The sequence below is a fragment of the Eubalaena glacialis genome, chromosome 4 (genome assembly GCF_028564815.1).
Source record: "Eubalaena glacialis isolate mEubGla1 chromosome 4, mEubGla1.1.hap2.+ XY, whole genome shotgun sequence".
NCBI lineage: Eukaryota > Metazoa > Chordata > Mammalia > Artiodactyla > Balaenidae > Eubalaena > Eubalaena glacialis.
Window position 1 is genome coordinate 72998021 of NC_083719.1, and position 16439 is coordinate 73014459.

General features: G+C 37.1%; 1 protein-coding gene across 1 annotated transcript in view; it reads left to right on the top strand.

Annotated features, from left to right (window-relative positions):
* Positions 1–16439, top strand: part of ADGRV1 (adhesion G protein-coupled receptor V1) — a 560722-nt gene that overhangs the window by 220749 nt on the left and 323534 nt on the right. The window contains exon 78 of the mRNA XM_061188957.1: positions 3720–4127. Within this exon, the coding sequence (XP_061044940.1) occupies positions 3720–4127 (408 nt within the window). The remainder of the gene's footprint in view (positions 1–3719; positions 4128–16439) is intronic.

Genomic DNA, 16439 nt, shown 5'->3' on the forward strand with positions numbered 1-16439 from the left:
TGGAAAAGTTGATTATACAGTGCAAAGCGTCTTACATAAATCTGTTCTATAAAATCTGTAGAGAGTTGAAATTTCTTCAGAATGAAACTGTATAAGACCAGAAACAAAAAGTATGGGTCTTTGTTCTGATTTTTACCTGAACTAGTTGAAAATCTTCTTCAGGACTTCAAACACGAACTGATCTTTATGTCTCTTTAAATCCATGAGTTCATGAGGTCTCACAGCCACTTTTCACATCCATCATATTAGGTGACATCAAGTGAAAGAGAGGGAGCAGGTGGGTGTCCAGGGATTCAGAAGAGTAATGCTACGAAACGCTAAGCAACTAGAGCCTGGGGCTGGTCCACACAACATGCTACACCTTTCGAGCATTATGTTTTAAACTTTGTTTTAGGAGCAAAACTCTAACATATTAAAGCAAAAGTGTGCATCTACTTTTCTTCAAGCATGATTGTAGAGGTTGGAGCTTGCCCACCTTAGCCCTCTCTTATTTCCCCTTGACTCATATAACTCCCAAAACCCCACAGTTTGGAAACTACCATTCCGGACAGTGCTACCATTTCCCCGGTTTCGAGATTTCAAAGCTGATGACACTTTAGGCCTCAAGGTATCAAAGTTGTTTTCTGTTTTTTATACAAAGTGCTGTTTAGTATGTCTTTGGTTGTTGAGTGGCTCAAACACATAGAACATTCTGTGTATAAAATACAACATTTGTGCAGCCAGTTTGCTGTAGCAATCATGTGAGTCAGGGATCTGAGGTTAAGACTGGAGCTGTGGGTAGTGAGCTGTCCTGGAAGCTTGCCAGGCAGAAAAGTTGTCTTTATGACAAAGTCTACAGCTTGGCAGGTGAGAAGACGACACTCTATATCATATGAGACTCTAGAAATAAACTCCATCCTAAATAACATTGAAATAGTACAAACGTGAAAAGAAGTACTTCGATTCATGGAGATTTTAGCATTTTTTTCTTTTAAGCATTTAAGATGGTAAGAGAAATGAGAAAAAAAAACTATGTGCTTCCTTCTTCTCCCATGAAATATATATCATCATATGCTCACTACTTTGTAGAGTGGAAGACTGGAAGAAGGGATACAAAGATTTGAGGCATACTTTAGTTCACACACTCAGTTGAAAGGGGAGTTGAAAATGCCAAAATAAGAGTGTGAATGCCAATATCTCTTATCATATTTATTTATATTCTTTCTAGATTATCCACAAATGATTCCTTGCAAAATACATGCTGTCACTAGCATGTAACTCATAGCATTTTTATAACACTATAAAAATCAACATAGAGGATCTCTGTGGTGATGAAAATGTATCTTTACTGTATCAACGTCCATATCCTGGTTGTGATATATTATAATAATGCAAGATGTTACCAACGAGGGATGTTGGGTAAAGGGCACAGGAGACCACTCTTTATTATTTCTTATAACTGCATGTGAATCTATAATTATCTCAAAATAAAAAGTTTAATTTTAAAAATTAGAAATAAAAGTTTTACCTCTCTGGTATGATTTTATTTTCCTGTTGCTTCATTGCCCCTGCATTTTCTCTCTCAATGCTAGGCATATTGTTAGAAGAGAAAGTCATATAATTCTAGTTTCCAGTAGCTGACAAGGATGAGAAAATAATTATGGACCAAGTTGCTATTCTGTTACAGTGATATTAATTTTGCTTTTACTTTAAACAGATTTTAATAATGTAGTTAAAACAATAGCCGTAGCATACCTACCCTTCGGTAGGTCAGCATTCCTGGTACATAAATACTATAAGTTCCCTTATATCTACATATTTGTGATCTAAAGTTAAGGGATATAAGGATTTGAGATAATGAAAATATCACTCATTCCAGTTATCTTTCTAAGCCAAATTTGAAAACCAATTCCAGATATTTCATTTGTATATATGTGTACTAGACCAAAGCCCACAAGTTCAAGAAAGAATATGCCTTTCCTTCTTATTCTCACATTGCTTATTCTATCAAAGGCGATTTCTATGTTGATTTTCGTTGTTGCTTTTAAATTGCATAGTGCTTCTTTTTTGTGTTTGTTATATGTATTTTATAAACACAAGAACATTTTGATTGTTCCATTTCCTTTAAATGTCTGAATTGTGAAATAAATTCTACCAGAAAATAGTGAACAGAATGTATATGTGCAGTTTATAGTAATAAAATCATCACCACCTACCTTAAGAAATCCAGCTTAATCAGGATCTTAAAACTAGCTGACACGAACTCTTCTCTGATGCCATCCTGCTTTTTCCTTGCAGAATAACCTCTCCCCATCTTGCAGATAACCTCTATCCTATATTACATGATGAATTATTACCTTGTTTTTATTTATAGTTTTACCACATACCATATGCTGTTTAGGTTTACCTGTTTTGGAAATTATGCAGATGAGATTCTTCCAGTTGTATTGTCTTACGGTGTGCTTTTTTTGCTCAGCAATGTTTTTGAGAAATACGTGTGCTAATGTGTATAGTTCTTTCATTTTTCCTGTTATATGGTATTCCAGTGGATAGTTTAATTTCTCCATTCTGAAGCCAATAGACTTTTGTGTTGTTGCCTTCAGCAAGGCTTTTTTCCCCTACCATTATGCTGCAGAGGCTCTTGAAAACCCTTTTTCTTCATTGATTTTTCACTTTTTGTAACACTTGGTCATTTCCTCCTTCTGGATGTGTGCTCTTCTCCTTTGGGCATCTGGAGCACCACACTTTCCTACTCTTAACCCTTTTCTCTCTGGCAGCTCCTTCCTGTTGCCTGTGTTGGTCTTCCTGACCAATAAATATTGGCGTCCACCTAGACTTACTCTCTAGGCTAGACCATCCATACCTGTTTTCTTTAAATATCATCTATAAAATGAGAACTCCTGAATTTTTATCACTAGCCTCCTCACTGCCCTGGATCCAGACTCATATACCTGATTGCTCTTACCTGACATCTTTGTTTGAATTGTCTAAAAGGCATCTCAGCCTTAATATATATAATACATAACTCTTGATTTCTCCCTTAGCGCTGTTTCCCCCCAGTTTACTGCCTTTCATTCAGGCACACAGCCAGGAGTTCTCCTCATCCTCCTCGCCTCTCCATCCAGCATTGAATTAATCAGAAGGTCCTGCTGACTCTACGTTCAAAATATATTCCCAGTCTGAGTACTTCTTAGTCTTTCTACTTATACAACCTAAACTACCGTTTGTGGTTTTTTTTTTTGCAGGAACTAATGTAGAAACGTTCTATCTCTTCTTCCTGCTTCCATCCTCATCCCCTGCTACAGCCTAACTATCCACAAGAGCCAGAATACTCATGAAAATATGAAATAAAGTGTGTCTCTCTCCTGCTGGAATCCTCCAGTGTCTTCCTGCCATACTTTGTATAATGGACATACATGATCTGACCCCTGGGCATATATGCCTCTGAATATCTTCAAATTGTTAGTAAGCTCACAATTGGAGAAATTCTGTGAGGCAGTAGTGACATTTCTAATTCTCTTTCTTGATCTATTCTAAGGCATCCGTCTTTCCTGATCTCGTCACTGTATGATGTGTATTTATCTCTCTAATTTGTTTTAGGAAATTAGAAAAAGTATAAAACCTCCTGTTTTAATAGTAACATTGTTGTGGCCCATCAGATTGTTTAGGAGAAATAAAATTTGTTTAGGACAAGATCAGAGGTTTATAGTTTCACTTAAGTGGTGTTGTTTAATTTCTAGGAGTTAAGGAGTGCTGAGACAACCGGTCGTACTCTCATATCTCCAGCTATTTCTGGGAAAGACTTTGTGAGAACTGAAGGCATGTTGATCTTTGAACCTGGCCAGAGAAACACCGTATTGGATGTCATCCTAACACCAGAGACAGGGTCTTTAAATCCATTTCCTAAACGCTTCCAGATTGTGCTTTTTGACCCAAAAGGTGGTGCCAGAATTGATAAAGTGTATGGGACTGCTAACATCACTCTTGTCTCTGATGCGGCTTCTCAGGCCTTTTGGGGGCTTGCGGATCAGCTGCAGCAGCCCCTGGATGGTGACATTCTCAGCAGGGTGCTCCACAGCATCAGTGCGAAAGTGGCAACGGAGAGCACAGATGAACAGCTCAGTGCTGTGATGTATTTAATAGACAAGGTAAGAAGCCCTCGCAAATGTTAGCAGTTGCAACACTGCTTCATACATTTTTTTTCCATAGAAATTTACTTTATGTGGGGAAGTTCTTTCTAAACATAAAACAAAATCCCAAAGTCATAAAGGAAATGATTGATAAACTTGGCCACATAAAGTGTAAACAAAATTTCTCTTTGCATATACCACAAGCAAAATCAAAAGACACCTAATGCTTATATATCAATTATATCTCAATAAAACTGGGGGGGGAGAGTAAGAAAAAAAGAGAGCGCTAATAGGTGTGGGGAATATTTATGCAAATATATGTATAACAAGAATGTTTATTTCAACGTTATTTATAATAACAAAAATTGGGAAAAATAGCTATTAAGAGGGGCCTGGCATATCCATAAAATGTAAAAATTTTTCATGATTTAGACATATAATAATTAGAATAAGACAATAATGAAACCGGCATTGAAAATGTAGATAATCTCATGGTAGGGTTGAAATTTTAACCATAAAATACAAGATGCCCAATTAACTTTGAATTTCAAATAAACAATGAATGTATTTTTTATTATAGGTATATCACAAATAAAAATAAATATTTTTATTTATAGGCACTATTTGGGACATACTTATATCAAGCAATTATTGGTTGCTTATCTGAAATTCAAATAGAGTCACCTATACTTTATCTGGCAACCATTCTTATGTCCCATATGTACTTCATATGTGCTCTAAAATATCCTCGAATTCAGGAATACAGGATAGAACTTCCAAGTACTGATACAATGTCATTCTATAAGGTCTTGTATTTTAAGTGAAATTGTTTCATATTTGTAAGTTTTATTATCCCTCAGATTCTAACTTGTTTGAAACAGAATCTGCTTTATGCTATATATTTCTTTATAGGAAGAGCTCAACAAATCTTAGTTATTGTTTAGTTAGTAGTAGAAGTGACTCCTTATTTATGTTCAGTAGAAACAGCTACTGTGCTAAAGAGAGCAACAGCCTTAAATGACTCACTATAAAGATGTTCTGGATGAAACTCAGCTGTGGTTTTGGGCAAATTTTTGTCATGACATAATAGTCTATCCCTTGATTTTCCTAGGTATGGTGCAATGAAAATTATTTAAAACGCTGTCATTTGCTTTAATAATAGTATTTGTCTTTTAAGACTACTGGATTTGATATGCAAATTTTTAATTTCATTGGGTTTTGGTTTCCAGGTCATTGAAGCTTGGTAAAACAAAAGTCAGGAGGCATTGCCTCTAATTTTGTGTTCTAGGACACTTGAAAAACCACAGGAATAATTTCTTCTGTGAAAGTTTGATAGACCCTCCTTTCCCATAAACGTCCCCCCTTTTTTTTTCCTCTCCTGACAGTTTTTAAAGTTTTCCCCGTGGTTGATTCAGGTTTTCCACTTTTTCATAAGACAGTTTTGATAATTTGGGGAGTTCTTTTCATTGCTGTTTATGTAAAATGGCTATTTACATCCAGCATATTTCTTTTTATCATATACTTTTTAATATTATATATCTTATATTTCAAGAATTATTTTTTACAGTTGATTTATTTTATAATCATACGAATGATGATTTAGACTTGGTTCTATATTTTCCTACCTTGTTTTGTATTTCATGCTTGCAGTAATTTTGACTGAATTGTCTGCAGACTGAGTCAGTCTGTGTTGTTATTTTAGGACGAGCAAATGGGGGGATGTTTTGAGTCAGGGAAAGGTGGCTGTCACAGGTGCCTCCTGGGATTGGCCGTTCATCATCTCTGTCTCCTTGGAAAAGCTAGGCATCCTCTTTCTGCCTCAGTTTCCTTATCTGGAAACAAAGCAAAATAACAATAGCATCTTCCTCACCGGAATGTTGTGAGAATGAGAGAAGTTAGTATAACGTGCTGAGAACAGCACCCTTACAAACCAAGGGTTACATGAACAGCCTTTTTGTTTTATTTATTTATTTATTTATTATTATTTTTTAAACATCTTTATTGGAGTATAGTTGCTTTACAATGGTGTGTTAGTTTCTGCTTTATAACAAAGTGAATCAGCTATACATATACATATATCCCCATATCTCTTCCCTCTTGCGTCTCCCTCCCACCCTCTCTATCCCACCCCTCTAGGTGGTCACAAAGCACTGAGCTGACCTCCCTGTGGTATGCGGCTGCTTCCCACTAGGTATCTGTTTTACATTTAGTAGTGTATATATGTCCATACCACTCTCTCACTTCATCCCAGCTTACCCTTCCCCCTCCCCGTGTCCTCAAGTCCATTTTCTACGTCTGCGTCTTTATTCCTGTCCTACCCCTAGGTTCTTCAGAACCATTTTTCTTTTTTTTTAGATTCCATATGTATGTATTAGCATATGGTATTTGTTTTTCTCTTTCTGACTTACTTCACTCTGTATGACAGAGTCTAGGTTCATCCACCTCACTACAAATAACTCAATTTCGTTTCTTTATATGACTGAGTAATATTCCATTGTATATATGTGCCACATCTTCTTTATCCATTCATCTGTTGATGGACACTTAGGTTGCTTCCATATCCTGGCTATTGTAAATAGAGCTGCAATGAACATTGTGGTACATGACTCTTTTTGAAGTATGGTTTTCTCAGGGTATATACCCAGTAGTGGGATTGCTGGGTCATATGGTAATTCTATTTTTAGTTTTTTAAGGAACCTCCATACTGTTCTCCATAGTGGCTCTATCAATTTACATTCCCACCAACAGTGCAAGAGGGTTCCCTTTACTCTACACCCTCTCCAGCATTTGGTATTTGTAGATTTTCTGATGATGCCCATTCTAACTGGTGTGAGGTGATACCTCATTGTAGTTTTGATTTGCATTTCTCTAATAATTAATGATGTTGAGCAGCTTTTCATGTGCTTCTTGGCAATCTGTATATCTGCTTTGGAGAAATGTCTATTTAGGTCTTCTGCCCATTTCCTGATTGGGTTTGTTTTTTCAATATTGAGCTGCATGAGCTGTTTATATATTTTGGAGATTAATCCTTTATCCGTTGATTCATTTGCAAATATTTTCTCCCATTCTGAGGGTTGTCTTTTCGTCTTGTTTGTAGTTTCCTTTGCTTTGCAAAAGGTTTTAAGTTTCATTAGGTCCCATTTGTTCATTTTTGTTTTTATTTCCATTACTCTAAGAGGTGGATCAAAAAATATCTTGCTTTGATTTATGTCAGTGTTCTTCCTATGTTATCCTCTAAGAGTTTTATAGTGTCCAGTCTTACATTTAGGTCTCTAATCCATTTTGAGTTTATTTTTGTGTATGGTGTTGGGGGGTGTTCTAATGTCATTCTTTTACATGTAGCTGTCCAGTTTTCCCAGCACTTTTTTTTGAAGAGACTGTCTTTTCTCCATTGTATATATCCTTGCCTCCTTTGTCAGAGATTAGTTGACTATAGGTGTGTGGGTTTATCTCTGGGCTTTCTATCCTGTTCCATTGATCTATATTTCTGTTTTTCTGCCAGTACCATATTGTCTTAATTACTGTAGCTTTGTAGTATACTCTGAAGTCAGGGAGTCTGACTCCTCCAGCTCCATTTTTTTCCCTCAAGACTGCTTGGGCTATTCAGGGTCTTTTGTGTCTCCATACAAATTTTAAGATTTTTTGTTCTAGTTCTGTAAAAAATGCCATTGGTAATTTGATAGGGATTGCATTGAATCTGTAGATTGCTTTTGGTAGTATAGTCATTTTCGCAATGTTGCTTCTTCCAATCCAAGAACATGGTATACCTCTCCATCTGTTGGTATCATCTTAAATTTCTTTCATCAGTGTCTTATAGTTTTGTGCATACAGGTCTTTTGTCTCCTTAGGTAGGTTTATTTCTAGGTATTTGATTCTTTTTGCTGCAATGGTAAATGGGAGTGTTTCCTTAATTTCTCTTTCAGATTTTTCATCATTAGTGTATAGGAATGCAGGAGATTTCTGTGCATTAATTTTGTATCCTGCAACTTTACCAAATTCATTGATCAGCTCTAGTAGTTTTCTGATGGCATCTTTAGGATTCTCTATGTATACTATCATGTCGTCTGCAAACAGTTGACAGTTTTACTTCTTCTTTTCCAATTTGTATTCCTTTTATTTCTTTTTCTTCTCTGATTGCCGTTGGCTAGGACTTCCAAAACTATGTTGAATAAAAGTGGCGAGAGTGGACATCCTTGTCTTGTTCCTGATCTTAGAGGAAACGCTTTCAGTTTTTCACCATTGAGAATGATGCTTGCTGTGGGTTTGTCGTATATGGCCTTTATTATGTTGTGGTGGGTTCCCTCTATGCCCACTTTCTAGAGACTGTTTATCATAACTGGGTGTTGAATTTCGTCAAAACCTTTTTCTGCGTCTACTGAGATAATCATATGGTTTTTATTGTTCAATTTGTTAATATGGTGTATCACATTGATTGATTTGCGTGTATTGAAGAATCCTTGCATCCCTGGGATAAATCCCACTTGATCATGGTGTATGATCCTTTTAATGTGTTGTTGGATTCTGTTTGCTAGTATTTCGTTGAGGATTTTTGCATCTATATTCATCAGTGATATTGCTCTGTAATTTTCTTTTTTTGTAGTATCTTTGTCTGGTTTTGGTATCAGGGTGATGGTGGCCTCATAGAATGAGTTTGGGAGTGTTCCTTCCTGAGCAATTTTTGGGAAGAATTTGAGAAGGATGAGTGTTAGCTCTTCTCTAAATATTTGATAGAATTCACCTGTGAAGCCATCTCGTCCTGGACTTTTGTTTGTTGGAAGATTTTTAATCACAGTTTCAATTTCATTATTTGTGATTGGTCTGTTCATATTTTCTATTTCTTCCTGGTTCAGTCTTGGAAGGTTATACCTTTCTAGGAATTTGTCCATTTGTTCCAGGTTGTCCATTTTATTGGCATAGAGTTGCTTGTAGTAGTCTCTTAGAATGCTTTGTATTTCTGTGGTGTCTGTTGTAACTTCTCCTTTTTCATTTCTAATTTTACTGATTTGAGTCCTCTCCCTCTTTCTTGATGAGTCTGGCTAATGGTTTATCAATTTTGTTTATCTTCTCAAAGAACCAGCTTTTAGTTTTATTGATCTTTGCTATTGTTTTCTTTGTGTCTATTTCATTTATTTCTTCTCTGATCTTATGATTTCTTTCCTTCTACTAATTTTTGGGTTTCGTTTGTTTTTCTTTCTCTAATTCCTTTAGGTGTAAGGTTAGATTGTTTATTTGAAATTTTCTTGTTTCTTGAGGTAGGCTTTATTGCTGTAAACTTCCCTCTTAGAACTGCTTTTGCTGCATCCCACAGGTTTTGGATCATTGTGTTTTCGTTGTCATTTGTCTCTAGGTATTTTTTTAATTTTCTCTTTGATTTTTGCAGTGATCTCTTGGCTGTTTAGTAACGTATTGTTTAACCTCCATGTGTTTGTGTGTCTCATGTTTTTTTCCCTGTAATTGATTTCTAATCTCATAGCGTTGAGGTCAGAAAAGATGCTGGATATGATTTCAATTTTCTTAAATTTACTGAGCCTTGATTTGTGACCCAAGATGTGATCTCTCCTGGAGAATGTTCCATGTGCACTTGAGAAGAAAGTGTAATCTGCTGTTTTTGGATGGAATGTCCTATAAATATCAATTAAATCTATCTGGTGTACTGTGTCGTTTAAAGCTTGTGTTTCCTTATTAATTTTCTGGTTGGATGATCTGTCCATTGGTGTAAGTGAGGTGTTAAAGTCCCCCACTGTTATTGTGTTACTGTCGATTTCCTCTTTTAGAGCTGTTAGCAGTTGCCTTATGTATTCAGGGGCTCCTATGTTGGGTGCATATATATTTATAATTGTTATATCTTCTTCTTGGATTGATCCCTTGATCATTATGTAGTGTCCTTCCTTGTCTCTTGTAACATTCTTTATTTTAAAGTCTATTTTATCTGATATGAGTATTGCTACTCCGGCTTTCTTTTGATTTCCATTTGCATGGAATATCTTTTTCCATCCCCTCACTTTCAGTCTGTATGTGCCCCTACGTCTGAAGTGGGTCTCTTGTAGACAGCATATAGATGAGTCTTGTTTTTGTATCCATTCAGCGAGCCTGTGTCTTTTGGTTGGAGTATTTAATCCATTTAGTTTTAAGGTAATTATCGATATGTATGTTCCTATTACCATTTTCTTAATTGTTATGGGTTTGTTTTTGTAGGTCCTTTTCTTCTCTTGTGCTTCGCACTTAGAGAAGTTCCTTTAGCATTTGTTGTAGAGCTGGTTTGGTGGTGCTGAATTCTCTTAGGTTTTGCTTGTCTGTAAAGCTTTTGACTTCTCCATCAAATCTGAATGAGATCCTTGCTGGGTAGAGTAATCTTGGTTGTGGGTTCTTCCCTTTCATCACTTTAAATATATCATGCCATTCCCTCCTGGCTTGGAGAGTTTCTGATGAGAAATCAGCTGTTAACCTTTGGGAGTTCCCTTGTATATTATTTGTCATTTTTCCCTCGTTGCTTTCAGTAATTTTTCTTTGTTTTTAATTTTTGTCAGTTTCATTACTGTGTGTCTCGGCGTCTTTCTCCTTTGGTTTATCCTGCCTGGGACTCTCTGTGCTTCCTGGACTTGAGTGGCTATTTACTTTCCCATGTTAGGGAAGTTTTCAACTATAATCTCTTCAAATATTTTCTTGGGTCCTTTCTCTCTCTCTTCTCCTTCTGGGACCCCTATAATGCGAATGTTGTTGCATTTAATGTTGTCCCAGAGGTCTCTTAGGGTGTCTTCATTTCTTTTCATTCTTTTTTCTTTGTTGTGTTCCGCGGCTGTGAATTCCACCATTCTGTCTTCCAGGTCACTTATCCATTCTTCTGCCTCAGTTATTCTGCTATTGATTCCTTGTACTGTATTTTTCATTTCAGTTATTGTATTGTTCATCTCCGTTTGTTTGTCCTTTAATTCTTCTAGGTGTTTGTTCCTTAATTCTTCTAGGTCTTTGTTAAACATTTCTTGCATCTTCTTGATCTTTGCCTCCATTACTTTTTACGAGGGCCTGGATCATCTTCACTATCATTATTCTGAATTCTTTTTCCTGGAAGGTTTCCTGTCTCTATTTCATTTAGTTGATTTTCTGGCGTTTTATCTCGTTCCTTCATCTGGTACAAAGTCCTCTGCATTTTCATCTTGTCTGTCTTTCTCCGAATATGGTTTTTGTTCCAGAGGCTGCAGGATTTTAGTTCTTCTCGCTTCTGCTGTCTGCCCTCTGGTGGGTGAGGCTGCAGGCTGGCTTCTTTGATGGTCACAAGATGAGTTTCTGCAGCTCCAGAGTTGCAGAAATATCCTCTTCAGATGTCTCCTTCAGAATAAGAAAATCGTTCCCAGATGATGTCCCCCTGCAGACCTCTATTACCGCTCTTTGGCTAGAACTGGGACATATGACTGCCCCTGAACCAATCACAGGAGAGTGGAATGACATTTTGATAAGTGATAACTAGACTAATTAGGTTCTATCTTCCTGAACTGAGAGTGTGGCACATTATTGCCGGAAAGAAGGGTGGGTGGATAACCCAACACATTGGGGTTCTTGGAATGACTCTTCACACCAGCCAGTAAGAATCTGTTTATGTGAAGATCTCTTTCCTGCTAGTGTTGGAGGGTCTTCTTCGGAGGCTGGGGGTGGCTGTGGGTCACTGTGAGGACCTGCTTCATTTCTCTTTCATTTATTTCTGATCTCATCTTTATGATTTCTCTCCTTCTGCTAACTTAGAGTTTTTTTGTTCTTCTTTCTCTAATTGCTTTAGGTGTAAGGTTAGGTTGCTTATTTGAGATGTTTCTTGTGGTAGCATTGTATTGCTATAAAGTTCCCTCTTAGATCTGCTTTTGCTGCATCCCATAGGTTTTGGGTCGTCATGTTTTCATTGTCATTTGTTTCTAGGTATTTTTTTATTTCTTCAGTGATCTCTTGGTTATTTAGTAGTATATTGTTTAGCCTCCATGTGTTTGTTTTTTTTCCAGATTTTTTCCTATAATTGGTATGTAGTCTCATAGCACTGTGGTCGGAAAAGATACTTGATACTATTTCTATTTTCTCTAATTTACCAAGGCTTGATTTGTGACCCACAATATGATCTATCCTGCAGAATGTTCCATGAGCACTTGAGAAGAAAGTGTATTCTGTTGTTTTTACATGGAATGTCCTATAAATATCAATTAATTCCATCTTGTTTAATGTGTCATTTAAAGCTTCTGTTTCCTTATTTATTTTCATTTTGGATGTTCTGTCCATTGGTGAAGTTGGGGTGTTAAAGTCCCCTACTATAATTGTGTTAACTGTCGATTTCCTCTTTTATGGCTGTTAGCATTTGCCTAATGTATTTGGGTGCTTCTATGTTGGGTACATAAACATTTGCAATTGTTATATCTTCTTCTTTGATTGATCCCTGATCATTATGTAGTGTCCTTCTTTGTCTCTTATAATAGTCTTTATTTTAAAGTCTATTTTGTCTGATATGAGAATTGCTACTCCAGCTTTCTTTTGATTTTCATTTGCATGGAATATCTTTTTCCATCCCCTCACTTTCAGTCTGTATGTGTCTAGGTCTGAAGTGGGTCTCTTGTAGACAGCATATATACAGGTCTTGTTTTTGTATCCATTCAGCCAGTCTGTGTCTTGGTGGGAGCATTTAATCCATTTACATTTAAGGTAATTATCGATATGTATGTTCCTATTCCCATTTTCTTAATTGTTCTGGGTTTGTTTTAGTAGGTCTTTTCCTTCTCTTGTGTTTCCTACCTAGAGAAGTTCCTTTAGCGTTTGTTGTAAAGATGGTTTGGTGGTGCTGAATTCTCTTAGGTTTTGCTTGTCTGTAAAGGTTTTAATTTCTCTGTCGAATCTGGATGAGATCCTTGCTGGGTAGACTAGTCTTGGTTATAGGTTTTTCCCTTTCATCACTTTAAATATGTCTTGCCACTCCCTTCTGGCTTGCAAAGTGTCTGTTGAAAGATCAGCTCTTAACCTTATGGGGATTCCCTTGTATGTTATTTGTTTTTTTTTCCCCTTTTGCTTTTAGTATTTTTTCTTTGTATGTAATTTTTGATAGTTTGATTAATATATGTCTTGGTGTGTTTCTCCTTGGATTTATCTTGTATGGGACTCTCTGTGCTTCCTGGACTTGATTGACTATTTCCTTTCCCATATTAGGGAAGTTTTCAACTATAATCTCTTCAAATATTTTCTGAGTCCCTTTCTTTTTCTGTTCTTCTTTTGGGACCCCTATAATTCAAATGCTGGTGTGTTTAATGTTGTCCCAGAGGCCTCTAAGACTGTCCTCAATTCTTTTCATTCTTTTTTCGTTTTTCCGCTCTGCCGTAGTTATTTCCACTATTTTATCTTCCACGTCAGTTATCCGTTCTTCTGCATCAGTTATTTTGCTATTGACTCCTTGCAGAGAATTTTAAATTTCATTTATTGTGTTGTTCATCTCTGTTTGTTTGCTCTTTCGTTCTTCTAGGTCCTTGTTAAACGTTTCTTGTATTTTCTCCATTCTATTTCCAAGATTTTGGATCATCTTTACTATCATTACTCTGAATTCTTTTTCAGGTCGACTGCCTATTTCCTCTTCATTTGTTTGGTGTGGTGGGTTTTTACCTTGCTCCTTCATCTGCTGTGTTGTTTCTCTCTCTTCTCATTATGCTTAACTTACTGTGTTTGGGGTCTCTTTTTTGCAGGCTGAAGTTTTGTAGTTCCCGTTGTTTTTTGGTGTCTGCCCCCAGTGGGTGAGGTTGGTTCAGTGAGTTGTGTAGGCTTCCTGGTGGAGGGGACTGGTGCCTGTGTTCTGGTGGATGAGGTTGGATCATGTCTTTCTGGTGGGCAGGACGATGTCCGGTGGTGTGTTTTGGGATGTCTGTGACCTTATTATGGTATTAGGCTGCCTCTCTGCTAATGGGTGGGGTTGTGTCCATGTCTTGCTAGTTGTTTGGCATAGGGTGTCCAGCACTGTAGCTTGCTGGTTTTTGAGTGGAGCTGGGTCTTAGCGTTGATATGGAGATCTCTGGGAGAGCTTTTGCCACTTGATATTATGTGGAGCTAGGAGGTCTCTGGTGGACCAATGTCCTGAACTTGGCTCTCCCACGTCAGAGCCACAGGCCTGACACCCAGCCAGAGCACCAAGACCCTGTCAGCCACATGGCTCAGAAGAAAAGGGAGAAAAAAAGAAAGAAAGAGAGAGAGAAGGAGGGAGGGAGGGAGGAAAGAAAAGAATAAAATAAAAAGAAATAAAGTTATTAAAATAAAAGAAAAAAATTATTAAAAATCAAATAATTGAAAAGTAATAAAAGAAAAAAGAAAGAAAGAAAGAAGATAGCAACCCAACCAAAAAACCAATCCACCAGTGATGAGAAGCGCTGAGTACTATATTAAAAAAAAACAAAAACAAAAAAACGGACAGACAGAACCCTAGGACAAATGGCAAAAGCAAAGCTATATAGACAAAATCACACAAAAAGTATACACATACACACTCACAAAAAGAGAAGAAGGGGAAAAAAAATCTATATATAAAAAAAAAAGAAAAAGGAAGAGAGCAACCAAATCAATAAACAAATCTACCAATGATAATAAACTCTAAATACTAAACTGAGATAAACATAAAAGCAGAAACCAGTCAGTCACATACAGCAAATCCCCAGTCTCCAGTTGCTCCCAAAGTCCACCGCCTCAATTTTGGGATGATTCGTTGTCTATTCAGGTATTCCAGAGATGCAGGGTACATCAAGTTGATTGTGGAGATTTAATCTGCTGCTCCTGAGGCTGCTGGGAGAAATTTCCCTTTCTCTTCTTTGTTCGCAGAGCTCCTGGGGTTCAGCTTTGGATTTGGACCTGCCTCTGTGTGTAGGTCGCCTGAGGGCGTCTTTTGGGAAGTCTGAGGTCTTATGCAAGCGTTCAGTAGGTTTTTTGTAGGAGTTGTTCCACATGTAGATGTATTTCTGATGTATTTGTGGGGAGTAAGGTGATCTCCAGGTCTTATTCCTCCGCCATCTTGAAGGTCTCCCCCATTGTTTTACTTTTTGTGTGCTTTGCTGAAAGAAACTTTCTGTTACCCTTGAATATGTATGAAAGTTTGAGTGGCTCTAGAATTCTTAGATCACAGCCTTAAAGTCTTGAAACTGCTTACGTTGCTCTGCTGGCTTCTGTCGTTTCATTTGAAAAAAAAGTCTGATGTCAGACTGAATTTTTTTTTTTTTTTTTTAAGGTAAAATGTCTATTTATTTATTTATTTATTTTTTAAACATCTTTATTGAAGTATAATTGCTTTACAATGGTGTGTTAGCTTCTGCTTTATAACAAAGTGAATCAGTTATACATATACATATGTTCCCATATCTCTTCCCTCTTGCATCTCCCTCCCTCCCACCCTCCCTATCCCACCCCTCTAGGTGGTCACAAAGCACCGAGCTGATCTCCCTGTGTTATGCGGCTGCTTCCCACTAGCTATCTATTTTACATTTGGTAGTGTATATATGTCCATGACACTCTCTCACCCTGTCACATCTCACCCCTCCCCCTCCCCATATCCTCAAGTCCATTCTCTAGTAGGTCTGTGTCTTTATTCCCATCTTGCCACTAGGTTCTTCATGACCTTTTTTTTTTTTTCCTTAGATTCCATATATATGTGTTAGCATACTGTATTTCTTTTTCTCTTTCTGACTTACTTCACTCTGTATGACAGACTCTAACTCCATCCACCTCATTACAAACACCTCCATTTCATTTCTTTTTATGGCTGAGTAATATTCCATTGTATATATGTGCCACATCTTCTTTATCCATTCATCCGATGATGGACACCTAGGTTGCTTCCATGTCCTGGCTATTGTAAACAGAGCTGCAATGAATATTTTGGTACATGACTCTTTCTGAATTATGGTTTTCTCAGGGTATATGCCCAGTAGTGGGATTGCTGGGTCGTATGGTAGTTCTATTTTTAGTTTTTTAAGGAACCTCCATACTGTTCTCCATAGTGGCTGTATCAATTTACATTCCCACCAACAGTGCAAGAGTGTTCCCTTTTCTCCACACCCTCTCCAGCATTTGTTGTTTCTAGATTTTTTGATGATGGCCATTCTGACCGGTGTGAGGTGATACCTCATTGTAGTTTTGATTTGCATTTCTCTAATGATTAATGATGTTGAGCATTCTTTCATGTGTCTGTTGGCAATCTGTATATCTTCTTTGGAGAAATGTCTATTTAGGTCTTCTGCCCATTTTTGGATTGGGTTGTTTGTTTTTTTGTTATTGAGCTGCATGAGCTGCTTGTAAATCTTGGAGATTAATCCTTTGTCAGTTGCTTCATTTGCAAAT